Source organism: Morus notabilis, unplaced genomic scaffold (assembly GCF_000414095.1).
Source record: "Morus notabilis unplaced genomic scaffold, ASM41409v2 Scaffold297, whole genome shotgun sequence".
Lineage (NCBI taxonomy): Eukaryota > Viridiplantae > Streptophyta > Magnoliopsida > Rosales > Moraceae > Morus > Morus notabilis.
Window position 1 is genome coordinate 334,604 of NW_010357726.1, and position 27,395 is coordinate 361,998.

At 34.7% G+C, this 27,395-nt stretch overlaps 3 protein-coding genes and 1 non-coding gene across 5 annotated transcripts; all 4 read left to right on the forward strand.

Moving 5' to 3' along the window:
- Positions 1-5,617: 5,617 nt before the first annotated feature.
- On the forward strand, positions 5,618-14,218 carry LOC21407001 (puromycin-sensitive aminopeptidase). 2 transcript variants are annotated; one of them, XM_024175436.1, is made up of 32 exons: positions 5,618-5,658; positions 6,286-6,363; positions 6,527-6,571; positions 6,673-6,813; positions 6,908-6,983; positions 7,174-7,250; positions 7,502-7,615; positions 7,743-7,817; positions 7,909-8,016; positions 8,133-8,345; positions 8,452-8,513; positions 8,665-8,692; positions 8,778-8,864; positions 8,970-8,995; positions 9,269-9,332; positions 9,465-9,545; positions 9,630-9,677; positions 9,846-9,864; positions 10,013-10,017; positions 10,125-10,136; positions 10,256-10,312; positions 10,425-10,534; positions 10,653-10,733; positions 10,809-10,992; positions 11,429-11,577; positions 11,665-11,803; positions 11,918-12,064; positions 12,173-12,254; positions 12,345-12,520; positions 13,236-13,463; positions 13,580-13,651; positions 13,878-14,218. In XM_024175436.1, exons 4-32 carry the CDS (start codon positions 6,751-6,753, stop codon positions 13,956-13,958), a joined length of 2,664 nt encoding a protein of 887 aa, XP_024031204.1. In that variant the 5' UTR covers positions 5,618-5,658; positions 6,286-6,363; positions 6,527-6,571; positions 6,673-6,750; the 3' UTR covers positions 13,959-14,218. The 2 variants fall into 2 exon arrangements, with proteins under 2 accessions (XP_024031204.1, XP_024031203.1); XM_024175435.1 differs by lacking the exon at positions 5,618-5,658 and adding an exon at positions 5,828-6,026.
- A 3,839-nt stretch (positions 14,219-18,057) lies between these two features.
- Positions 18,058-20,672, forward strand: LOC21407002. Its single transcript, XM_010090781.2, has 2 exons — positions 18,058-18,406; positions 18,875-20,672. Exons 1-2 carry the CDS (start codon positions 18,287-18,289, stop codon positions 20,120-20,122), a joined length of 1,368 nt encoding a protein of 455 aa, XP_010089083.1. The 5' UTR covers positions 18,058-18,286; the 3' UTR covers positions 20,123-20,672.
- Positions 20,673-21,953: 1,281 nt separating this feature from the next.
- Positions 21,954-22,026, forward strand: TRNAA-AGC. Its single transcript has one exon. It is a non-coding gene; the product is annotated as a tRNA-Ala (tRNA).
- A 1,243-nt stretch (positions 22,027-23,269) lies between these two features.
- LOC21407003 (BTB/POZ domain-containing protein At5g41330) lies at positions 23,270-24,943 on the forward strand. Its single transcript, XM_010090782.2, has one exon. It carries the CDS (start codon positions 23,338-23,340, stop codon positions 24,751-24,753), a length of 1,416 nt encoding a protein of 471 aa, XP_010089084.1. The 5' UTR covers positions 23,270-23,337; the 3' UTR covers positions 24,754-24,943.
- Positions 24,944-27,395: the final 2,452 nt, after the last annotated feature.

The window sequence follows — 27,395 nt, forward strand, 5'->3', positions numbered from 1 at the left end:
AAAAAAAGGAAAAAAAAAAGAAAGATTTTCGTAGTGCATTTTGTTAAAACTCTTGAGGACTGAGATATATATACACCGAATCTTATATATATATATATATATATATATATATATAGTGGCAATTGGTTTGACAATTGCTATGCAGTATGAAGTATGGCTTCTGTCTTTTCATTACTTTTACCTAATATTTATATATATGTGTGAATATCTATAATATATATATATATATATATATATAGCATCTATATAACTTGAGGCTTCTTTTTGCTAGCCACCATGCATGCATCCAATTTCCCTTTGTTGAAAGTGCCTTTCTTTCTTTCGTTCTTTTTCCTTCTTTCTTTTTGCTTGATTGTTGGCAAGTGCTTTTTATTGTGGTATCTTTGCCTCCGTAAGTCTTGATTATTTGGCTATAATTAGATTAAATTCATAATGAGGGTATTAGTCTGAATATTTCAAGAACTGGCAGTTAATTGTTTATTATTATTATTATTATTATTTATTGTCGCACCGCTCCATGAGATTTATATCTTTGACAGAAGACTGAAATTGATAAAATGTCAAAAGATGTTGCTAAACGTCAAATCTATAACCAAAGACTAAACCTGAAAAGAAAATTAAAAGTTAATGAACCATACTAATTACAGCACCAAAAATCCAATTAATTCTAAATGAGCAATTACATTTTATCTACTTCTCTTATGTTTTTCTCCACTCCATTAGTTGAACAAACATTTGATAAATTTTAAAATCATTATAAAAAAGGTTGCGTGTTGAGCCTTGGTTGAGTGTTCTATTTGTTGGTTATTACGGTCCGTTTATTTCTTCCATTCGAATTTAAAATTTAAGTTTTACTACAGTAAAAAATTTTCAGAAACAGTTATATCTAATTTTTTTTATTATAATAAAAAGTTCACATAAAATTACATATAAATTCAAATTAAAAATTTGAATCAACGAACTAAACGGATCTTAAATGACAATCCCATGCAGGTCTTTGTCGGTACAAAATATGGGAATTTTAATGGGTTTTTTTTTAAGAAAAAATACTGTAGCGAACCATGAACCATGATTCGAATCCTCCAACTAAGGGTTTTTTTTTTTTTTTTGGGTTAGATAAAATGGCCAAAGGAGCTACATAGGGCCTTTGCCTCAAATATAGAACCACACGATGGAGTAATCATTGAATTGTCCCATGAAAAGACAAGTGGTTAATTATGAATGCTGATTAGAGTTAAACACAATGACCAATAAAACTCCCTGCAGACTTTCATCTAACCACACAACATGAAACCAATTCCTCTATGTTTGTGTTCACACAGATATATCTTTATCTATGCTTAAGTGATATCATTGTTGTAGTGGCAAGATTTATATACACACACGGATAGATATATATATATATATATATATATGTATATCCAGAAAAAAGACAATTCTGTTGACCAAAAATCACATTTGGATTTGGCTCTTTCAACATCAGTCCAAAACACTCTTTTGGTTCTACCAATAAGCACATGCTTCCATGTGAAACCACACAAATGGAGGGCTGCGATCATTTCATCACCCATAACATCTCCCCCTGATCAACGGCTCAGATTGAAACACTTGTATATATTTATCATATAGAAAAAAATGGGGGTTTTTTTTTTAAATAAAGTTTGAAAATGAGTTGAATACAAATCTACAGTTACACTACAATATTGCCCCGCAGTTGGTAGACAATTTGAGAGTACAAGTGTGTGGAACAAACCATAAACAAATATAAAAAACGTTCTAGTGTTTGGTGGCTACTCCGAGGACAAAAGCTTATAAATATTGAATTATTAAGACATTATCAGTTTTTTTTTTGTTCTTACATTTATTTGTTCTAGAAAAAACACAAAAATTTTGAAATGTCCACTCAATGGGTCATTCGTGTCCATTTTCCAGTTGCATGCTTTGCATCTGAAAGATGTGGGACATGGGAAATTGTCACACATCACCATCCTAAGTTTATCCAATCAATTATAATAATAATAATAAAAAAAAACAACGGACACTTGTCTACTTTTCAGCAACATATTTATAGCCAATTAATTAGTCAAAAACCTGAATAACTAGTTTCAAGCTTTTTGAGCTCCTTTTATCTTCTTATTGTTTTATTTAAGAAAATAGGCGAATATGAAAAGTTTAAGAAAGTATATAGGTTAATTTTTAGTTATAAAAATTAATAGGTCATAATTTATCAAGTTATTATTCATAATTAGATAAGTTATGAATAAATTTGTTAAGTTATGGTTTATAACCAGACAAGTTATGAATAATTATGGATAATAACTTGTCAAGTTATGGTTCATAACCAGATAAGTTATAGACAAAAACAGTAATTTAGCCTATTTATTAACTTATGTAAACTATTGGTCTATTAATTTTAATTCATCTCATATCTTAATCTATTTTCCTCTTTCTCCCTTATTTATTTCTCAATCTGCCATTTATTTGTGACCAAAAGGAAGAAAAAAAGCCCAGCAAAAAATTTGGATCATTCTGTCGATGTTGGACCAAATGTGGAATATACAATGTTCAATATTATATATATATATTACATTTTTTCAGTATTTTCAGTATTTTCAGTATATTAGGCACCAAAGGCACTGGAATAAACCTGGAAAGTGTCTTTTTACGTTTATATAAATAACACAGTTCTCATTACTCATAATGAGGCCCATAATCAGGACGCTGCCTAGGTTCCTTTAACTATTAATTTAATCCACAATCTAGGTGGCTATAACATTAAACAAGTTAATTTCTTGCATATGCAGCTAATAAAGTCCTAATGGTTTTGGTTCCATGTTAAATTTTGGTATTTTTTTCGGGTCTTCTGTTCCATTTTGCAGATCTCGGTGAAGGTCCAATCATAATAAGCCACTTTGTAACTTGCACACAATTAGACTGTTAAAAAAAAAAAAAAACAATTTTATTGCTTATATTGTTTGACTGATTAGATTTCAAAATTCAAATCAAGTCATTAAAAAAATACCTAGACATGATAGTCACTAATACTATCCTATTAAATTGATTTGGCTTTGCCTAAGCATTCATCTTATCTCTTTGAAACAATAATTAATTTTAAAGAATCCTCCTGTAATTAATTAATTTATTATGTGGAGATTGTTTTACTTATTGATCTGGTTACAAAATAATAATAATAATAATAATACTAAAGCATCCTCAAAAGGAACACCTGTTAACTTTTGGGTCAATTTATTAGCAAACTTTTATTTTTTAAGGAATAAATTTATTACCAAACTTCGCCTACATAAATTAGGTCTATACTCTTCTTTGACCCGTGAAGTAGATGAGCAAAACTGCACAACATTGGGAATACTATAATAAGTATATCTCTTCTCTTTAATTGACAAATACCAAGCAATAAAAAAGACTATATAGAAAACCGGTTATCTATTGCTTTCGTGTTTTGTATAGTAAAAACTATACATATGAATTGCTATTTGTAATGTCATTTTATGCTTTGAAATATATCATCCGTTTCAAACAAAATAAAGGCCATATAGGAAGTAAGACAAATAAAAATATAAGCGGTGTTTGGAATTGATCATGATTTTATTTTTCACATTTTTTGAGAAAAAAAATATAAAAATGTTTCTAAAATGACGTTTGACGCAATAAAGATAAAAAACGGAAATGAAAACGATTTTTTAGTTTAGTGTAAAATGAGAGAGAAATGAAAAATGACTTTTAATTGTTTTTCATTTTTTGTTTTTGTTTTCTCCTCTCTCGAGCAGAGAGATAAAGAAATACATTAACGAGTTTTTTTACACTGAAAACAATCTCTTGATAAAACTACCAAACGTATTTTTAAAAATAATTTATGTATAAGATTGAAAATGTTTATATTTTTATTTTTATACAAAAAATAAAATCATTTTAAAATGAGTTTCAAACGCGTTCATAACTCAAACAAACACTATAGAACAAACAAACCAATACCATAGTACTCGAAATACGGAAATAAACAACGCAATTAAGAAAAACCAAGAAATACACAAATTGGGAGAGCGAAATGAGAAACAATAAGCATGGTGCTAGAAATCAGGGAACTGAAAATGGAAAATTGAAAAAACTTGCTAAACAACGAAGTGGCGTCTTCAACCTTATAGAGGCAAACAACATACTTTTGAAATGTTTTCGAAATAAATAGTATATATTTAAAATACTTGAAGCAAATAAAATATTTAAGAATAAATATTCATTTGCTCATTGCAAATATATTATGTACTAATAAATTGGTAAATACGACATTTGCGTCAAGTATTTACTAACAAATAATGTATTTATATCGGGTAAATAAATATTTACCGTTGAATGTACTATTTACTAAAATATACTATTTACTTAAAACATCCTTTAAAAATGTGCTACTTACTACCTTTTGAGTTTTCCCAAAGTTTTTGAAGACAATCTCCCTGGATGAGAAATTTACATATACAATCATTCTTTTTTGCTATCTTTACATTTAAACCACTCAAACTATAAGTGTGTGCCACTTAATATTCTTTTTTATTGATTTAATAAAATGCATGTTTTTACTGTGCCACTTTGATAGTATAAATTTTAATTAGTACTATTTGAGTGGTATTTTAACAAAGTAAGAACAAATTAAAAAAAAAGTTTGAGAGAATTACTAAATTTACCACGTGTCTTGATTTTTATTTTTTACTTTTGATTAAAATACATTTTTACTAATATAATTATTTGACTAAATAAATATTAATCAAGAGTAAGTGGTAAAAATCTAGACTTACGGATGAGTATTTGTCTCTTTTTCCCTTTTAGGTTGAGATATTTAGGAAATATAATATGATTTTTAAGATTGGATTGACTTTTATCATGAGTCCTAAAACTATTATAAAATATAACACAGTAAAATATCTAAGTTTTGTGTTTTGACTAAAATTACGCTTGTACTTCTAGTATTTTAGATTTTGTAAGATTTTTTGTGCTTTTTTGTGTATATATTTATAATTTTTAAATATCTTAAACTGTGACAACTTATGTTTTCTAAGATATGTCAATCTAATTTCAAAACATGTGGTATTGTTGTAAAGTCCCCTTTCAGGTTTCTCCCATCACAAATTGGGTTAGGCCCAAAAAGGCCTTACTGTTGGGCCCAAAATTTCTTATGAATCTAAGCTCATCTGGACTAATGATCAAGTAGGTCCAGGTCAAGGCCCATCCTGCCCAGAATTCAAATCATTTGACTTCGTACTGACCGGTCCTTAAAAAGTGGGCCAACATTTTCTAATCTACGACAGACGGCGACGTCTTATTGGATGATGACGCAAAAAATCAAAACTAATTATTCCATAATCTCAGCCTCAGTATTCTCCATTCTCCAATAAGACTTTTTATTTAAAAGAAAAAAAACTGAATTTCCTTCAAATTACCCAACCTGTAAATCCTCCAATAGGAATTGAAAAATAAATTTTTAATTAAATTACCTAAATTAATATTTTTTTATGAATATCTCAATTTATTATTTTAATCTTTGTCATGAATAAATATCTTGTGGTGGGACAGCCATTGTTTGCTTCATTTAGTTGTTTTGGAGGAATCCTCTGTTTCTGTCTCTGCACTTTTCGATCACTAAAGAAAGTAAGAAAAAAAACGAAGCCGATCATTTCATCATTTTCTCAGTTTTGATTAATCAGATTGTGTTTATGTTTCTCTTGAATTACTCATATTTTTAGACTTTTTTTTTTTGAAAATTTTTTTTATTGAATTTTTCTCGTCCATTAATTTGTATTATCCGTATATCCTTTTTATTAGTAGTACCGCCATTTCTGAGCTCAGTTTCCGAGTAGGGTTTTTGGAGGGTCCCGATTTTGTTGGATTTTCTGGGGTTTTGGAATTCTGGAGGCTTTTCTAGGATTTGAGTTGGAATTATGGCTCGTTTGGTTCTTCCGTACAAGAGTTCGGGTTTTTTGAGGACGAGTTTTTTGGGCTTAATCTCATCCGCGCCTGTGATTAACCATTTCTTAATCATAATTAATTGTTGATTGATTAATCGTTATGTGTCTGTTTTTGTTTTCGTGTGTGAAAATGCGTCAATTATTGAAAAGTTCACATTTTTATGAAAAATTTGGAATCTTTGTCACCAAATGCTATAATTTGAGTCACGATTTTGTTCTGTTGTGTTCTTCTGATTCTTTTACATATTTAGTTTGTTGTTTCTCATTGTGAATCTTCACTGATTTTGGTTTCTCGTCCTCTTTTTGGCAGCTTCAGCCAACGTGCTGTGTTGGTTTCGAGAATTCGGCAAAAACTATCGGTAAATACCGGCGTTTTCTTTCTTCGGAGGTTTGTGGATTCCGTCTCCTCATAGTTGAATATAATGTCTTATTTTCTATTCTATGGTTTTCTTTTCCAGATTTTGTGTTTTTATTGTTACTTTTGAGTGCTTGTTACATCTGTTTGAATAGAAGATTTCTGAATTCTCTATATTGGTGTTTCTTATTTTTAGCTCACGTGCCGAAGGCATTTTCGTTTTTCATACCCTTCACTGTCTGTAAGTTGCTTTGAATTCAATGGAATCTCTTGGTGCATTGGCTTTATGTATACATGTACGCATGTTAGTTTGGTCATAACTGGTAATTCTTTGTATCTCAGAGGGCTAAGCACGTGAGCAGGAGGCTAATCTGTTCGGTTTCCACAGAAACCTCGCCCAAGCAAGTTGACGAGTCAAAAATGGATGTACCAAAAGAGATATTCTTGAAGGACTACAAGAAGCCTGATTATTACTTTGACACGGTATGTATCTAAGTGAATTATACATATTGGGTTTGAGATTTGATTTTCTGTATGTTGTACTGTCTTTGTGTACTAAAGTAGCTGCACACTTCAGGTGGATTTGAGATTTTCTTTGGGTGAGGAGAGAACGATCGTTAGTTCAAAGATATCTGTTTCCCCGAGAGTTGAAGGTAGTGGGGATTACTCGTTAAACTTATCAATTCTTGGAACTATATTAATCTTTCATATTGTGGTCGTTTCTTGTTCATTTGCATTAATTAATCAGAAAATTTCTTCATTTTTCTGTAATAGGTGTTACAACCTAGTAAAGTAGTACTCTTGTCTGTAATAGGATATTGACGCGACTATCTTGCATAGCAGGTTCTTCTTCTCCATTGGTGTTGAATGGCCAAGATATGAAGTTACTTTCACTCCGGGTCAATGGCCAAGAACTCAAGGTATGTGAATTTGGTGGACTGAATCAGTACCTGGGATTTTTAAAAAAAGTTGTTATTATAGCAACGCATTGGATTTTGCTTTTTCTACTTGATGCCTAGCTTGTCATTTCAATGTTGATACTTGACTTGTAGTTTGCGCTTAGTTACTCTCTACTCATATGGTATTATCATGTATCACTCTATATCCATTTTCTATGGTAGGAAATGTGAATTAATAGATGCTCACTGTAATCGATTTTTTTCTTGTATAGGAGGGTGATTACCGTTTGGATTCTCGCCATCTGACACTTCCTTCGCCTCCCACTGGTGTATTTACCTTGGAAATCCTTACGGAGATATATCCTCAGAAGAATACATCACTAGAGGTGTGCAACAAGACTATTGAATTTGAGAGCCTTTACAAGACGAGCGCTCTTCTTTTTTTTTTTTTGTTTTTTTTTTGGGGTGGGTGGGGGTATGTGTGTGTGTATGATATATTTTGTTCTATTTCAGGGGCTTTACAAGTCATCAGGGAATTTTTGCACACAGTGTGAAGCTGAGGGCTTCCGTAAAATTACTTATTATCAGGTTCCCTCCCTTGGTGCAGCTGTTCATTTTGTGCTCTAAATTTGATATGTTGATCAAGTCCACTAAATTAAAGTATTCCCATTCTGAGCAGGACCGCCCTGACATAATGGCAAAATACACATGCTACATAGAAGCTGACAAATCACTGTACCCTGTCTTGTTGTCTAATGGAAATCTTGTGGAGCAGGGAGACTTGGAGGTGGACTTCTGTTGTATCATGTCAAAATAATATTCTTTTTTTTTAGATTTCATTTTATATAATTTTTTTTATGCTGCTGCGACTTAAATGTAAATAGTATTATGCTTTTGTTTCAGGGTGGAAAACATTTTGCCCTTTGGGAAGATCCCTTTAAGAAACCTTGTTACTTGTTTGCCTTGGTTGCTGGGCAGTTGGAGAGCAGAGATGACACATTTGTTACTCGCTCAGGTAGGAAGGTGTTGCTGAGGATCTGGACCCCAGCGCCGGACGTTCCAAAGACTGCACATGCAATGTATTCGCTTAAGGCCGCAATGAAATGGGATGAGGATGTCAGTTTTTGCTTTTTGTATTTAACAATAATTTTCATTTTGATATCAGTTTATTCTTTGAATCTTGATTCTAAGGCCTACTACTGTTATATGATGCTGATAACAGGTTTTCGGTCTTGAATATGACCTCGATCTTTTCAATGTTGTAGCTGTACCTGATTTTAACATGTAAGTTCCATTTATAACATGGGTTCAATTTTTTATTTTGCATTCCTCATGTTGGTTTCCACACCCCCAACCCCCCCGCCCCCTAATGACAACCATTATAGTAATTGTGCTATAATTACTTACTGCCTTTTGTTTTGTAATTAATTTGCAGGGGAGCTATGGAGAACAAGAGTTTGAATGTATATTTTCTGTACAATTTGGAGTTTATACAGTAGATACTCCTCCCTTGATCTTAGTAAATTATTATTCTATATTCTTCAACAGATCTTCAATTCCAAACTCGTGTTGGCATCTCCTGAAACTGCTTCAGATGCAGATTATGCTGCAATTTTGGGAGTTATAGGGCATGAGGTTTGTTATTGACATCTTTGAAACAGTACTTATGGATCAATGTGCTGTTATGATCTGAATTCAGATTGAATTGATTTATAACATTTTTGATGTCATTTTTTGCAGTATTTCCACAACTGGACTGGCAACAGGTGGGTTCAAATATAGACATAATATTAGTATTCTTTTGTACAATATGCGTTCTCTGTGCCTTTCTTTGAGTTTATTCTTTTAATTCCAAGTATGTTCTGATGGCTACATATTAGATTTTATATCTCAATGTGTCATCTGTCTATCTCTCATTTGAAATATGTGTCGGCCATTAATTGGGGTTTAGCATTCATATTCTGGTGCTCCCATTTCCTTTTGGTTAGATTTCTTAAACATTGAAGTTTGAACTAAGCGTTTTGCTAAATCAATTCCAGAGTAACATGTCGTGATTGGTTCCAGCTCAGCCTAAAGGAAGGTCTGACCGTCTTCCGTGATCAGGTATAGCCTTTTAAATTTTTTGGTTGTATTGTGACATTTGAAACTCTATGAGAATAAGGTTTTAGATTGATATGGTAAAATGGGGGGTTTTGCCTTTTCTAATGGCTTTTGTTATCTCGTTCGTTATTGTAGGAATTTTCATCTGACATGGGCAGCCGAACTGTGAAGCGGATTGCTGATGTTATGAGGCTTAGAAACTATCAATTTCCACAGGTTCTTTCTTGAATTCTTTTGTTACTAGTATAGTAATACAGTATGTTTAATATTCATAATTACTAATTTTTTCGGCATTTTCAGGATTCTGGTCCCATGGCTCATCCTGTACGGCCACATTCATACATTAAGGTTGGAAATCAATTCCTTTTTCACTTTTGACATAGCTTATTCTTCTTAAGTTGTATAAATGTTCTAATCCTTTATCAACCTTTTTTTGGCTTTCCGTTCTTTGTTTAAGTTCCTTTATTAACTATTTGCTTTGCAATGATGTTCACTTTGCTTTTCCTACTTTGACAGATGGATAACTTCTACACAGGTAAGCTTTTACACCCACACATATAAGGTATATACATGGTTCTTGTCATGGTGAATGTTTTTATCATCTAACGTTGGGGGTTTTGGCTTTCTTGTTCAATCTTGTTTTCATATATTGATCTGGGGTCGCAACCAACTTCAACTTGCAGTGACGGTATGATTTAGTACTTATCACTGTATCTTATGAGCTTTATTTTTTCATATATGTATTCTTGTCAAGAGATATCTTACTCTTGGTTGTTTTTATTTTCTTCCTGACAGGTGTATGAAAAGGTTTGACTTTATTCAACTGCAACCTCTTTGTTTTGGTCTGTGTATTTGTATGCAAACATGTGTTCAGAGAACTGTTGTTAAAGGCATGAAGGGTTTGTTTATGTAATCCATCTTATCAGGGAGCTGAAGTTGTCAGGATGTACAAAACTTTACTGGGGAGCCAAGGGTTCCGAAAAGTGAGATTTAGTATATGTCTCAGCCTAACTGATCTTTGTATAAGTGAATAATATTTGCTTCAAAATTATAAGCTGCATTTTGAGAATTTTTATTTTTTTCCTTCCTATTCAGGGCATGGATGTTTATTTCCAGAGACATGATGGGCAAGCTGTAACCTGTGAAGATTTTTACGCTGCCATGCGTGATGCCAATGATGCAGATTTTGCTAATTTCCTACTTTGGTGTGTATTTATTTTTCTTTTCACATCTTACCTCTGGTCCCTGGGATTCAATTGATTAATTGATTGATTGTTTGGAATTTTTTATTTTTTATTTTTTTTTTGCTCAACCAATATGCAGGTACTCGCAAGCTGGCACCCCTCTTGTTAAAGTTACATCATTTTACAACCCCGAAGCTCGTACTTTCTCTTTGAAGTTCAGGTATGCAAGGTGGAAATGTTACTGTCATTTTCTGGTCTAGTTGCTGACAAATTGTGCTTGCTGGGGCATTTTCAGTCAAGAGGTACCTCCAACTCCTGGGCAGCCAGTTAAGGAACCCACGTTCATTCCTGTGGCATTGGGTTTGCTGGATTCAACAGGCAAGGACATGCCTCTATCCTCTGTGTATCATGATGGGAAATTTCAAACTATCTCAAGCAACAATGAACCGGTTTACAGTACGGTTCTTCGAGTAACCAAGGTTAGGGAAGAACTGTTATGTGAAGCTTGTGCTTGCTTAATCTACAATGTCTTCATGATATTTTGTGGCCAGCGTTGTTGTGTGGCTGGGGGTGGGTTTTTGTGGGGGGCAGGGTGTTATTGTATGATTTTTTGTCCCACGATTTTATGCATGAGAGTAGGGTATATTAGTAGTTCTGTTCTAATTTTCAGGTTAAAGAAGATATATGTGTAATCTATCTGCAACACAAGAAAACAGTAACGTTTGATATTGTTTTTACTTATTAAGATGCTAATTTTGTGTGGTGTCAAGTTAGGAGAACATCAAATTGGTTTCGTATGCATGCAAATCGCCTGTTATTAGAACTAACTAAGATGGTTTTTCTACAAATACTTTAGAAGATTTTGGTCATTTTTCCTGTACCAACCGTTTTTTTCTTGTTTTTTCTATCAAACAGAAAGAAGAAGAGTTTGTGTTCTCTGATATAGCTGAGCGTCCAATTCCATCTCTATTACGGGGATATAGCGCTCCTATTCGTCTAGATTCTGATCTCACTGATAGTGATCTGTTTTTCCTCCTTGCTCATGATTCAGATGAATTTAATCGGTTTGTATCCCAAAACTGCAACACAATCCTGTTCAACACATGAGTAACTGATTGTGATTTATTTACTGGTTCTTCCTTCTGTTCTAGTTGGGAGGCCGGACAAGTGCTGGCACGGAAGCTGATGCTCAGCTTGGTTGCTGATATTCAACAGAACAAACCGTTGGTGCTTAACCCCCAATTTCTGCATGGGCTAAAAAGCATACTGACTGACCCAAGCTTGGATAAAGTATTACTGGACATCTTTTCTTTTTTATTTTGAGATGTCTTATAGGAGATGATGAGGGAAGGATTAGCACATTGAATGAGCTTTATATTTTTTTTAATTTTTCTTTGGGATCAGGAATTCATTGCAAAGGCAATAACTATGCCTGGTGAAGGGGAAATAATGGACATGATGGAAGTTGCAGATCCCGATGCTGTTTATGCTGTTCGTTCTTTTATCAGGAAGCAGCTTGCTCATGAACTAAAAGAAGAGCTTCTTAGCACAGTACGATGCATTCTCTCATGACTTGGCAAAATCTAGATATATATGCTTCATTTTTGTTTTTTTTTGGCTTATTGTAGAAAGTTCAAATGTCTCTTGTATCTTTCCCAGGTTGCAAACAATAGGAGCTCGGAAGAGTATAAGTTCAACCATCCTAATATGGCGAGGCGTGCCCTGAAGAATATTGCTCTTGGTCTGTTTTGTCAAAATTTCTAAGAAACACTAGATTTGTTTTGTGAGCTCTTCATGGACTGACTGTGTTTATGGTTTGTTTTACCTATAGCATATCTGGCATCCCTTGAAGATCCAGAGTCTACTGAGCTTGCCCTGCATGAATATAAGTCAGCCACAAATATGACTGAACAATTTGCAGCTTTGGCAGCCATAGCACAAAACCCCGGTAAAGCTCGTGATGATGTTCTGGCTGACTTCTATAACAAGTGGCAGCATGACTATTTGGTAAACTTCTGACTTAATTGCTCTTGATTTGCTTTAGTGAACTCTTCTACTTTTCCAATGTTCTTTCATCCTTCTCTCCGGAGAGTGTATGGTGGGTCTTGAATGGGATCTGCACCTATACAAATTGAACATTCTTTTTGGTGAATTATACTGTTCATAACAAGTAGCTGAAGGGGTTAGGGGACATGAAGTGCATCACCAGATCCCCCTTTTTTTATTCAACAAAAAAAAAGTAGCCATCGTCATTCTTAATGTGTTATTATTGTTGTTGTTATTATTATTATTATTATTATTATTATTATTATTATTATTATTACTACTACGTGTTTGGGTTTAGTAAATTTTGAATTATGTCGTGTTTGAAAACAAAGTTATGTGGTGACGACCATCAATTAAAGTCTTGTTGTTAGATATTTCCCAAGTTAAACTCTACGCTATTTGTAGCTTATAGGCTCCGGCTCATCACAACTAGTGATCCATGCTAGATCGTCTCATTTATATCTGAAATGACATTTTTGCTAACCTTATGATTTGCTGCATCTTTTTATAGTTTTTGTTCTTTTCTGATACAATTTTGTTCTCTGGTGGAAACCTTTTTTGCGCTTTCAACAATAGTTTATTTTCTCTGATTCCTGTTGGGATTCCCCCCCTCCTCCTCTTTATCTTTTAGTTTTTCGTGATTTGTAAAATTATTTTCTTCTCAAATTTTCTTCAGGTTGTAAATAAATGGTTTGCACTCCAAGCCATGTCTGACATTCCTGGCAATGTTGAGAATGTTCGGACCCTCTTAAACCACCCAGCATTTGACCTCCGTAATCCGAACAAGGTATACTCGCTCATTGGAGGTTTCTGTGGGTCTCCTGTGAATTTCCATGCAAAGAACGGCTCAGGCTACAGATTGTTGGGAGAAATCGTTTTGCAACTAGACAAACTTAACCCTCAGGTCCTTTACAGAAGTCTCTTAATCTTGTGTTCTTGTCATTATTTGAATTTTTTTCTTTACATGATTGTGCTATCATTTATTTTGTTATTTAACATCGTCTTTTATTCGGATTGCAGGTGGCATCCCGCATGGTGTCAGCCTTCTCAAGGTGGAGGCGTTATGATGAAACCCGGCAAAATCACGCCAAGGTATACTTTTGCTATATTGGAACATAATTGGAGTTTTAAGTATCAAGATATCCCTTTTACCTCGGAACATAATCTTCATTGAACCATACATATGTTTTAACCGCCATGAAAATGTGTAATGACTTAATAATTATATATGTCCAAGTAGAAGCTCAGCTTCTAATAAAACCCTGCATTACCATTTCTACATCGCAACGGTGATCGAAAGATGATATGGTGTTTGCAGGCACAGCTGGAGAAGATCATGTCCACCAATGGATTATCAGAAAACGTGTTTGAGATTGCCTCGAAAAGCTTAGCTGCTTAAGTCAAAAATATATTTTGGGATGGGAACTTCATACAGTGTATCAGCCACAAGTTTCGGCTCAGAGAAATAGCCATTTTCTGGCTCCTTATGCAGCATCATCTCCTTGGTGTAATATGCTCTGCTATCTACATGCCTGCCAATCCATAGAATTGCATGTTTGCCATAAATTGGTGTACTTTTTTCTGGTTTCTTAGAAACATGTTAAAGCGCTTTGCTGGCGTACTTTCCTTTTAATAAATTATTAAAAAGCTTTCCATTTCTATTTATGTGTCAGAAAGTTTTTGGAAGCACGATTTGCTACTATTGATGAAAAAAGTCAACCTTATATTTGGAAAGGAATCATGGGATAAGTTTAGTATGGAATAAGTTTGGGAGCATTGTTGCTGAGTTGATGATAAACATGATCTTGGATAATGGTTGGTGAACTACAATAAGTGGGACAGAGACTTGAAAGCACAAATCCTGAAAAAAGGGGTAGGCAGAGTTTAGTTCACCTGCATACAAGGCTGATCAATGATAATGCTCAACGTGGCCGAGCTTGTGTGGGGCTTCATAAGCAGAGGCCAAGTTGTTAAATAAAATATAATTTTAAATAAATAAAAATATAGTTTTGTTTGTTTTTGGGTGGTGAAGAAGTATTACTTAAATTTGATTCTTTTGTTGACTGCTCAGTTGAATTGAAACAATAACCTTTTGCCTAAGTTAGGCCATAGTGCTTATCTTAATCACCTAAACTAAGAAAAGTCTTTTTTTTATTTTATTTTAAACATAGTGATAAAAGTCCTCTTGAGCTTTACCTTTTAATTATTTTAGAATAAATGGATGGAGTCTTTCTTTGACTAGCATCTTTTATCAGTTTAAGCTCTTAAACTTCTTGTTCTTTGATAATTTAAACTTTCAAACTTTTTTTCTTTGATAAGTTAAACTTTATTTGCGACCTCAATAGGTATATTTGAATTGCACCAATTTCACATCAAAGAGCAAAAGTAGTTGACATCTTTAGTTCGAGTCTCGCTAGAAAGATCTGAGTCTCGCTAGAAAGATCTCCGGATTTTTCGGCTAATGAGACTCATGAGCTGTGTTATTGTCAGGCAAAAAAAAAAAAAAAAAAAAAAAAATTTATAGCGGATTCAAATAAAGAAAGAAGGGAAAAAAATGAATCTTTTCTTGATTTTTAATTTTTCGTTATTGTATCTCCATTTTTGGAATGACATTATACAAGTTGACATATACATGAATAAAAATAAAAAAAAAAGCCATCTCAATGATTGCGGATATAGGAGGGAACTAACAAACCATGTATATTTGTCCTCAAGAAAGAAAGAAAAAGAAAAAGTATAGTAGAACTACACTTTAACCTATACTTTTTTTTTTTCTAGGTAAAACAGATAAATAGACCATAAAAGCAATGGTTTAACTTTAATTTCATACAAGGGAATCACAACGATACAATCATTCTGAAGATTCAACTGCTGTTTAAGGACTCATTATGAATTTGTTAGGGGGTCAAAAAGCCTTCCATTGCATTCAACGAAAAAACAAATATATATGGCATAGTAAAATGTGAGCTTTTCTGAAATTATGTCTGTTAAATGCATGAAATTATGGTTCTTTTGCAAGTTTAGCTTGAGCAGTTCCACCTTAACGTATGATGTCATATATATATATATATATATATATTACAATATAGGGCACTTGATGCCATGCCCCAAAAAGCATATACTACTTTTAGTTGAAGCTTTTCATGTTCTTCTTTTGCTACCTCCTCCAATCATTTATCTTGCCTCTATTTCTCAAACCAATTCCCTTTTCCCACCCATTGAGAAAGACATTATTCCGCCTTTACCGATTAACATGTGGACCCAATAATACCTAAAGCCTAAGGGATTGATGATTGTGGCTTTCCATGGGACTTAGCGTCAATCTGTAATATTTGAACCATTTTTCTTTGTTTTTAATTTTTCAATTTTATTTTAATGTTTTCTTCTGGCAATTTCATGACCATGGGACTTTTGGAGTAGGACCAACCATGCCACAAGTGATCTTTTATTCACCAAAAGAAGAAGGAAAACAAAAAAAAAATTAAGCATTTACGTGGCCTTTACTTAACTCTATAATCTTATACTTCTCGTAAAATATTGTGAAATATTTTTTTTATCTTTTCTAAATTGAATATTGTTTCTTTTAAAACGAAATAATAACTTTCAAAAAATTTTTTTTTTTTCGTAAAATAGAAATTCGTTCCTCGACTTGAGTTACTATATTCTAATTTAATTTTAAATTAGATTTTTGTTGTACATTCTTATTTCAAATATTTTTTAAACCTTTCTAAATTTAGTGGTTAAAACTTTTCTTATTTTAAATTCCATACAATTGTTGCCGTTATTTTATATCGTATGGATATTAAATGGTCATACAAGATCATTTCCAAAATTATTACCCTTTATTAATTAAAAAGTTCAACTACTCATACTCAAGATAAAAAAATTGATATAAATTAAAGTTCAACTACTCATACTCAGCAATAATAAGGTAGAAGTCAAAACCCAATAGTCAAGGTAAAAAAGTAAGAAGTGAGAAAGAAATGGAAAATATTATAACCCTTTATTAATTAAAAAGGTTTCTTTTGATATCTTTTTTTTTGGTCAAGTTTCTTTTGATATCTGAGAAAGGAAGGCTTTGGGGACACGTCACACAAAAATCAGAAAGATTATCATTATTATTATTATTTAAAAAAAGGGCCATGGCAATTGTAAATGAGAGGTGGAACAAGCATTTTTAGTAAAAAAAAAAAAAAAAAAAGAAGAAAGAAAGAAAAGAAAAGAAGAAGAAAAAGAAAGATCACGGAGTTATTAGTTCATAAAGTTGGAGGGTAAAAGTGAGAAGAATTTTGGAAATGTGGGACCAAGATCTCTGAGATAGTGGCGGACTTGGGCACGGAAGCCATCATTGACAAAGGCGACGCCCGCACGCGCGCTCTTTGACCAATTAACGCTGCGAGCCAATAAATTTCTTCATCAACAAAAAGACAATTATTAATTCCCAACTGTATAACTATTGTTATTAATCCCACGATAATAATTGTTGTCCTATTGCTTTTACCAAACTAGCCTCAGTACACGAGAAAATTTACAAGCCGGCAGAATGCAAAACTTTATATATACTTTCGTTCTTTTTAGATAATAATAAGGGCTTATTATATTAACATCATTGTGTTTTACTAAAACAAAAGTGACACCTCTTGACCAAACATAATTACACCAATACCTCTTAAACTTAACTATGTTAAATTTAGACAAAAATATCTATTAAATATCAGCCATTGATCTAAAAAAATCAGATCTCAACCCCCTATATTCACAAGTTCCTAGTTGAACTAAAAACCCATTACCAGCCCTATCCCTCGGCCACCCCCGTGACCGTCCAGCTCACCAAAGCCGTCGTAGACGCCAACGCCGTTTTGCCCCGAGCCTTCGTCCGTGTCCCAAACCCCTAACCGAAACTAATAATAATGATAAAATAATAATAATAATAATAATAAAGCATCATGTATGATTGATAATCTCTATTGATATTATTTAATTAGAATATCCAATTACATTAAATTTATGTCAGGATAAAATATATATAAACTCGGAAGAATATGATGAATATATGATGCAATATCATATTTTTTGTACTTCTCATACAATATAATCAAAATAAATCTTCTATAACAAGAGATCCATATCGATGTTGTGTAATTTCAATTTGAAGAAATATGATGAAGATATGATATTTTGTTGAAGCTATAATAATATAGAAGGATACTAATAACAATTAATTATTATTATTATTAATACTGCCAATATAGCGTAGCAGATAAATGGCATGGTAGAATCATGGGGTTATTTTCGTAAAATTGTGTGATAGATAATACTGAGATATACATGAACGAAAAGATTATTAAAAAGTGTTCTGGTATTATAGCGAGGAAAAACAAGTCATTGCCGTGTTTGACCTCCAAAGCCTCTTCGCACCAAAAAAACTCCAAATAATAATATAAATATTAAATCAAACACGCAAAATAAAGACTAAAAATAATGTTAAAGATCTCATCATAAACAGATCGAGATTTCGATTTCGTATTAATATAGCAATTCATTTTCACTTTGGTTTGTGAATCAGAATTCCAAATTTCTTCTGAATCTTGCTCATCAATCTTCAAGAGTTCTTCTCTCGTTTGTTTCTCGAGAAAATTCTGGTGCTTTCTTCGCCGAGAAAATCAAATGAAAAACGAAAAATTTCTGTGAGGAGTGAAGCGGAAATTTGTTCAACAAGGATAGGAGATGAGAGGCGCGAGTGGCGGAGGAGACTCGAGAACCATGAACAACGCCTTGGAAACTATAAACGCCGCCGCCACTGCAATCGCCATGGCGGAGAATCGTGTTCCTCAAGCCACGGTTCGGGTAAATTTTCTCTCTTCGTGTATAAGTTGGAATCATCGCTCTGTGAAATCTTTCTCTTTTTATAGTTGTTTCTTTGATTTGATTGTGTTTTGTGATCAATTCGAGTTTGGAATGTTTGATTTACGATATAAGTCTTAGCTATGGTGGAATTCATATCAGCTTGATTTCAACGTTGAGTAAATTCTCGCTTTCTTTCAATAGAAAGGATGGTTTTTTGGTTTGTTACTTTTAAATTATGTTTCAGTGTGAAGTTCTGAACTCATCACTGTTTGGTAGTAAAGCTTTGATTTTTTTTAAGTGATTTATAAGTAAATATATTGAAATGCTCTGGTATGATGGAAAAATAATGTTTTTAGGAATCGAGTTTTGGCATCAGAAGGTCTTCTAATGATTGATATTATCACTCTAGATACAGAGGGAAGTTGAGTTTTTTTTGTGCTAAAAGTTGTGTCATTTTCTGTCATACAGAAGAGAAGGTGGGGTGGCTGCTTGAGCATATATTGGTGTTTTGGAACTCCAAAAAACAGAACGCGAATTGGGCATGGAGTTCTTGTACCAGAAACAGCACAACCTGGAAACAGCGCTCCAAGAGCCGAAAATTCAACCCAAACGCATGCAGTTATACTTCCCTTCATTGCTCCTCCCTCTTCACCTGCATCTTTTCTCCAATCGGAACCTCCTTCGGCCACACAATCGCCAGCCGGTTTGCTTTCACTCACTTCTGTCTCTGCCAGTATGTACTCCCCGGGCGGGCCTGCTTCAATTTTTGCCATTGGCCCTTATGCCCACGAAACGCAATTAGTGTCACCACCCGTCTTCTCAACCTTCACAACTGAACCGTCAACTGCTCCTTTCACCCCTCCCCCCGAGTCTGTGCATTTGACGACACCTTCCTCACCCGAGGTTCCGTTTGCACAGTTGCTTGACCCAAATATCCACAACGGTGAACCTGGTCAGAGATTCCCAATATTCCACAATGAATTCCAGTCTTACTATTTCCAACCTGGAAGCCCTATTGGCCAACTTATATCGCCAAGCTCGGGCATCTCAGGTTCTGGTACATCTTCTCCTTTTCCCGATCCAGAGTTTGCTGCACGTGGTCCTCACTTCCTCGAGTTCCGGACAGGTGACCCTCCGAAGTTATTGAACCTCGATAAGCTCTCCAAATTTGATTGGGGCTCGCGACAAGGTTCTGGTTCTTTGACCCCAGATTCAGTGAAGCCCATATCTACATTTGAGGTTGCACCACACCTGAAACCCAATGGCAGATGCCGCAATGCTGAAAATGTTGCTGACCGGAGAGTCTCTTTTGACGTAAGCACAGAAGATGTTATAAGATATGTGGAAAAGAAGACCGTCCCATTGGCTGAAGCTATGTTAACATCTTTAAAAGATACTACAATGGGTCAAAGAGAAGAGAATTCGGATTCCAACAAAGTGGAAGAAATTGGTTGCGAGAATAGAGTTGGTGAGACATCCAATGAAGAGCCAGACAAAGCTCCAACGAGCGGGGAGGAAGTACTGCAGCACCAGAAGCATCGATCCATCACTCTCGGTTCTTCCAAAGAGTTCAATTTTGACAATGCCGACGCTGGCGATCTACACAAGTCGGATAGCGTCTCTGACTGGTGGGCCAATCAGAAGGTTGCTGGGAAGGAGGGTGCACCTTCTCAAAATTGGTCTTTTTTTCCCATGATTCAGCCTGGTGTCAGTTAACTTGTATGGTTGGTTGCACTTGAACTTGATGCTTCCCTCTCCGCGGAGCAGGATGATTTGGTTATGCAAACCAACAATGCCACAATAGGCTCAGATTTTATAGACAATTTTTTGGTTTCTAAAATCAGAAAGTGAATAACCCGTAGAAACTAGAAAGTATCAGTGCAGGAATTACAGGCTATTTTTGTACATTGTGACCTCAAGACAGGGGAAAGGATTGTTCTAAGACTGGGGGTAGTGTATAATTTTTATCTTAGGCGCAAGTAGAAAGCAGGTTAACGGTAACTTCTTGCTATCTATGATTTTATGCCCATCTCTTTTTAACAGAACTAAACAATTGTGTAATACAAATAATGCTCTTATCCAGTGGTTGTATTTCTGTATACAGGGAAAGAGGTAAAACAAAAGTGCAAAGCTTGTTGTTAATCGCATCTTTTTCAGTTTTTGGCTGCTAGATATTCCAACATGAGAAGTTGATGTAAAATATAGGGATTAATTGAAGTGACATTCGTTTTTTATATACTATTATAAATATGGGTTTTGCCGAAAAGGTTGTTGTTGTTGTTGTTGTTGTTTTTGTTTTTGTTTTTTTTGTTTGTTTTGTTTTTGTTTTGCTCTTTCTATCTATAAAGATAAAGCTGTATCTGGACGAAGACAAAACGAGTCTCATCACACGTGTTGTTCTAGAATTCAACTATTTGGCACCTAATAGAAGGAACGAAAGAGGAAGAAATTCTTTTCAAGCAAAAAAAAAAAAGAAAAAGAAAAGAAATTCTTTCCTTCGAGCCAGTTAATTGGGTCGGGTTTGTATAAATCTATTTATTAATCATGTTAAAAAATATCAATTTTAATATGACATATTTATTAAATGTGTTAAAAATATCAACTTAAACGTGATTAATTTATTAATTGTGTCAACCCGTATAAATTATTAAAATTAATATATTGAATAAATAACTAATATAATATTAACTTATTTAACACGATTAAGATATATTTAACATGTTTATTAATTAATTTATCTTTTTTTAAGGAAAATAAATGAATTTTACCTACAAATATTAAAATTCACATTATTTATATTTAATATATTATAGAAACTTTCATATTATATGATATATCATTAGATTATAGATGATACATATAATTAATCATGTCAATTTATATCACTTCGTGTTAAGAGATCAACTTAAAACTAACTCATTTATTAATCGTATTAATTTAATTATAATATAAACTCATTTATAATAAATTTAAATTCATTGACGGATCGGATTGCAAGCTCTAGAACTAGTAAATGCCTGTACGATTTCAGAAAACCCAAACAAATGGAAAAGAAGCTTCTTTTATTGTGCCATTCACAAATTCTTTGTCCTTTTCTTGGAACTGCGCCATCTTAATTTGAGCTGACTTTTGACGACTGTATTTTAAGGCATCCGAGTACTAAGTTCTTGCAGGAACCTTCCTGGAATTGGGCAAAAGAAAGAGAATGTTCCTTAAGGTCAAATACAAGCCACTTAGGGGTTGTTTTTTTGGAGTGTAATTTGAGTGTAATTTTTGAGTTGAATTTGAGTTATAACTTGAGTTGAAGTTGTAACTTGAATAAAGTTGAGTAAAATTGAATAAAGTTAAAACTTAAAAGAACATGAACTTGAATAAAGTTGAAACTCGAGTTATCTTTTTTTGAGTTTTTTAGACAAAAGAACAACCCCTTAATTTCATTGATCTAGAATGTCCTTCGTCAGCAACATAAATTATCATTAACAACATCGACTCTCCCACGCCCGCCCCCCCCAAAAAAAATCACAATTCTGTAATAAAACGAGCATATGGGGATGTAGCTCAGATGGTAGAGCGCTCGCTTAGCATGCGAGAGGTACGGGGATCGATACCCCGCATCTCCACTGTGTTGCGGTTTTATGCTATTATTCTCCACCATAATTTTAAACGACATAGGAAGATCAAACGACAACTTTACAAGAACGAGAAGAAAAGGCAAACGACAATGTAATGACGAAATAGAAAATACACCAACCGTATTGGAAATGACAAAGATATGATCAAGCCACATTTATAAGGAAACGACAACCGTATAGAAAATGGCATTGACTTGCAAACGACATCGACCCAAAAACGACTGTGAAAAAAGCCCATAATATAACGTAAAGAGGCGACATTACAAGGAAAACAACAACAATGACAAACGACAACGTGCATAGGTTTTAAAAATAACAATAATAAAAACATATTTACCTGAAACAACTACAATTATAAGAAACAATAGTTACATAAAACTAATAATTGTAACCATGACACAGAAAACTAAAATAATTTTAATACGACAACAAAGAAAAAGGAAAAATTAAGAAAAATGACAATCACGTAGAAACACGATGTGAATTAAAAACGACATCAAAATCTAAAGGATGAAGAATGTAAGGCGAAAGCGACAAATGAGAGAACAAGATGAAGTATATAAAACGACATGAACAGTAAAAGAACAATTAAAAAAATTAATGTGAAAGCCACAATAACAATAAGAAACGACATCATTTAAAAAAACAAACGAGAAAATTACTTATTGGCATAAACGACAAAGAAAAAAAAAAGGAAACATAAGTGAATAAGACTAACAATATCAAACCACATCTAGAAGAAAATGTTGTTAACATGAAAAAAACGGCAGTAAGTGCAAAGCGACAACGTAACCCAAACAAACGACATCAGCTGGAAAACGAAACATATGGAATTGGAATCTGCATAAATGAAACCCAAATCAAATAATTTCTCACACAAAAAAGAAAAGAAAAAAAAAAGTCAGTTTGAGTTGTCGATTTGTGAAAAATAGGTTGCCACCCTTCTTTATGAAAGAAGAGTCAGTCCCAACTAGATTAGCAAAAAAAAAGTCGCTCGTAACTAATTAACAGTCCAAGTTGGACGGCTACAATTTTATTTCCATCTATTTTTATTTAACATTTTTCTAGTAACGTATCATTTTGACCAAAGAACGTTCGTAATTAACCACGTTTTCTTGTGTAAGACCCAAGAAAAAGCCAACCCCATATCTTTGACCTTCTAGAAATCCTCTCTCTTTCTCTCTCCTCTTCATCACATATATATAAGCCCCAACCCTTTTCCTGTCAAAGCACAACCGCCGCCATCTCCGCCGATCGCCGTCACTTCTTTGTTTCTCTTTCCTCCATTTTTGCACAAAAATGCCACCTTTCGGAGGTTCAGTACCTTCTTCGTACGGCTCCAACAGCAGCAACAGCTCGGATTCCAACATCATCACCATCGATGTTGGCGGTCAGCTCTTTCAGACCACCAAGCAAACCCTAGCCCTCGCCGGACCAGACTCGCTCTTCGCTAGGGTGTCGGAGCCGCCGATTTCTTCGTCCCATCACAGCGTCCCGTTCGTCGATCGCGACCCGGAGCTCTTCTCGGTCTTCCTCTCTCTCCTCCGCACAGGTAATCTTCCGTCGAAAGCTAGGGTTTTCGATATCCAGGATTTGATTTTCGAGTCCCGATTTTACGGAGTCGAGGATCTTCTGATCAATTCGGTGTCGAATCCCTCTCAATTCGAGGCGTATAACCTCGAGAGGTCCGCGATTTTGTCGATGAACGGCCGGGACTCACCGTCGGCGATCGTGACGACGCCGTTCGGGTCGGTCCACGTCGCGCACGGGAGCAAAATCACGTCGTTCGATTGGTCTCTGAGGAAGAAAAGGACGATCTTGACGCAGTTCGCCGCCGTGGATTCGATGCTGGCGATTTCTCCCTCCGTGGTCGCCGCCGGTGCGACGGACTTCTCCGGTCTCCAGATTCTCGACCTCGAGAACGGCTCCGTCAAGAAGACTCTGAGTTGGGAGAACGTGACCAGGTCTAGCTCAACGGTCCAAGCAATTGGATCGAATCAGGAGTCTCTCTTCGTGAGCTTTGAATCAGGTCGGAGGAACTCGAATTCCATTGTGGTTTATGATTTGCATAGCTTGCGTCCGGTGACCGAGATCGCTCACAACGAGATTTATGGCGCTGAGATCAACTCCGCAATCCCGGCAACAAAACTGAACTGGGTTTCTGGAAACAGCCTTTTAATGGCGTCTGGTTCCCACAGCGGTCCTTCAGGAGTGTCGGGAAACATAAAGTTTTGGGATGTTAGGTCCGGGAATATCGTTTGGGAGCTAAAAGAGAATGTCGATTGCTTCTCTGATGTTACTGTTTCGGATAACTTGTCATCAATGTTCAAGGTTGGTGTGAACTCAGGCGAAGTTTTCTTCGCGGATTTGAGGAATTTGGGTGCTGAGAATCCGTGGGTTTGTCTCGGGGATGGTAGAATAGCGTATAATGGGAAGAAGGAGGGTGTTGGGTGCAAGATTGAGAGCCATGGAAGTCAAGTGTTTTGCAGTAAAGCCGGGGATATTGAGCTCTGGTCAGAGGTGGCAATGGGGTCCGTGAAGAACAGCGAAGATGAGTTGGGGGAGAGAGTGTTCAGGAAGAACTTGATGGGGAAAATGAAGGACATGGGCGGCTCCAGGATAACCAATTTGGCTTTTGGAGGTAATAAGATGTTTGTAACAAGGAAGGATCAGCAGAGTGTTGAGGTTTGGCAAAGTTCATCTGGGGGATTTTGATTGATTTTGCTATATAGATCAATTATATTGTTAAAAAATGATCTTGTAATTTGTAAATAGAGTTCTTTGTTTGAATTATTTGTGTCTGATGTTGTAATTTATCAGGCCTTTGATTCTTTATACATTCATTTTTTTTTAAGAGTCAGTTTTCGAATAATTTCTCTATAACATATGTTTGTGCCATTGTATCTTTGCTAGAATTCTGTTCTGTTTTCATCACAGCAGGATTATGTTTTGATTTAAGGTGTGTGGTGCTTACTGATTTGTTCTGTGGCATTTGTTACTCTTTTTACCTACATTCTTTTGGTCAATCTTCATTCTTGTAAAGCATGCATTAGATGTTATTGGCTTTCTTGTAAAGCATGCATTAGAGGTTATTGGCTTTCTTGAAAGGACGAAGAAATGAATTTGGTATAAGAAAAGTCTCAAGCGCGAGCTTAAGAAAGGGGTTAATTTCAATAATAGCACTTCTCAATAAATAATTATTAATTTTAGTACTTTTACAATTAGTATTGTCATGTTAGCAGTGTAAAGTAAAATGACTTCTATGCCACGTAAGTTAAAATTATCATTTAAAAGCACTTTAAAGAAACTCTCAACTCTTTCTCGCTCATTCTCTCACTCTTTACACCTCATTTTCAGTTCTCTCTCTTTCTCTCAAGTTTAGTCTCTCTCTCTACTCGGTCTCTCTTTTTCCTACGTCCTTATTCTCTCGTCACCAATACTCCGGTTGTGCACAGATCGAGGTTGGTACACAATTTTTTTTTCTTTTATCTTTGTCTTTTTAAATTTATTTTTTAGAAGACTTAGTATATAGAATTTAAAAAAAAATGATTGGGTTGAACTTAATGTGATAGGAATTGAAAATATCCATTGTCAATTTGAGATTTTAAATGGTTTATAATTAATATGTAAACTGATTGTAACGACCAACACGTCAAAAACATAGTTGACCTTGAGAGTCATAGTATTATGACTCATAGTGTTATATGTTCGGTCATAATACTATGATCAGTCAGTCATAACAGTATGAGTCATTATCTCTAAGTTAAATTATAACAATATGAGTCAAAATGGCCGGTCATAGTATTATGACCGTAAGGCAGTCATAGTGATATGACCATCCGGTCATAATATTATGACTGAAATGACTCATAGTGTTATGACTGACACACTATGATTGCCTTATGACCGGCCATTACACAGTGTTATGACTGGCCATTTCTAATGATTCGATGACGACTAGGAGTAATTGCATGTTGATTAATAGTTATTGTTTTTGAATTATTTAGGAATGGCTGCTTGATTGAACGTTTTCATCAAGTACAATGGATATTAGGACCGTGTTTCAAGATACGTCAATTGTGAAATGAAGGGGATATTGGTCCCCACCAACACAACTTATATTGATTTTATAGATTTGGTGAGAATGTGCTTGGGATTCGGTCACAAGGAAAAAGTTTATCCTTAAGATAGTGTTGTTGAAGACGGGAAAACTCTTGTGAAGATATCTTCTGACTATGATGTCAGATTCTATCAACGACATCTCTTCCTCCAAAGCCTTTCTTTTCTTCTAAGATGACAAAAAATGGTAAAAAAAAAAACAATAAATACAAAAAAAAACCAAGAAAAGCAAACAAAGTTGTTAACAAAAGTATTATGACTAAGACACTAAGAGTCTGACCATTGAGCAATCATAGTACTATGACCGACGGTCGTAATTCTATGACCGCCCATCATGTAGGCTCACTCATAGTGTTATGACTGATGGTCGCCCATAAAAAAAGTACTGTGACTAGCACACTAAAAGTCTGACAATTGTGCGGTCACATTACTATGACTGAGGGTCATAATGCTATGACCGCAAGGCAGTCCCACTATGAGCCTAATAATTATGCGGTCACATTACTATGACCGATGGTCATAATGTTATGACTGCAGGCTCATCAGTCAGACAATCGCACTATGCGCATGCCTGCCTAATGGGTGGTCATAGTAATTATGACAGTCGGTCATATTACTATGACCGTACTTATGACCAGTCATAATAAAATTACCAAGCGGTCATAATAATATGACTAGCCATCAAGCAGAGTCACAGACCAAATAAGGAGCACAATGAAAATCCAATGACCCCCAAAAATTTTAAATAATTGACCTTATCTGCTTTTATCTCCTCCTCCAAAGCCTTTTTTTTCTTTTAAGATGACAGAAAATAGTAAAAGGAAAAAAACAATAAATACGTAAGAGAGAAAAAAAACAAATAAACAAAAAAAACCAACAAAGTTTTCACTTTTGTCTCGGAATTCGCCATTGACCTTGTCTGTTTCGTGGCTGATTTATTCGGCGAAGAGGGGGAGGTTTTCTCTGTTCGTTCTTCTCCGACGAAGAGGTTTAGGCGTTGATTTCTCTGGTGGAGGTTCGTCCGTTCTCGTCGTGTGATTGCGTGGGTTCTCGCTATCGTGGGTTCATTGGTGCTCAAGGTGGTAAACGGTGGTAGACGAGACGATGGTGGTCGTTGGGGTTTCTTGGTCTCTGTGCACACCCGCGTTCGTTTTCCTCCTGCTCTCTCTACTTTGAACATTTGAATTATAAAAGCCTTCATAATATATATTTATATATATATATATATTAAATGCTTT

What these genes read in the sequence shown, in the direction of transcription:
- LOC21407003 (XM_010090782.2), top strand. Translation starts at nt 23,338, where the DNA reads ATGCCACCTTTCGGAGGTTCAGTACCTTCTTCGTACGGCTCCAACAGC.
- LOC21407002 (XM_010090781.2), top strand. Translation starts at nt 18,287, where the DNA reads ATGAGAGGCGCGAGTGGCGGAGGAGACTCGAGAACCATGAACAACGCC. An exon ending in TTCCTCAAGCCACGGTTCGG is followed by an intron (nt 18,407 to 18,874) that starts GTAAATTTTCTC and finishes TCTGTCATACAG; the next exon opens with AAGAGAAGGTGGGGTGGCTG.
- LOC21407001 (XM_024175435.1), top strand. Translation starts at nt 5,949, where the DNA reads ATGGCTCGTTTGGTTCTTCCGTACAAGAGTTCGGGTTTTTTGAGGACG. An exon ending in TGGAGAACAAGAGTTTGAAT is followed by an intron (nt 8,693 to 8,777) that starts GTATATTTTCTG and finishes ATTCTTCAACAG; the next exon opens with ATCTTCAATTCCAAACTCGT. An exon ending in CGGTTCTTCGAGTAACCAAG is followed by an intron (nt 10,993 to 11,428) that starts GTTAGGGAAGAA and finishes TCTATCAAACAG; the next exon opens with AAAGAAGAAGAGTTTGTGTT.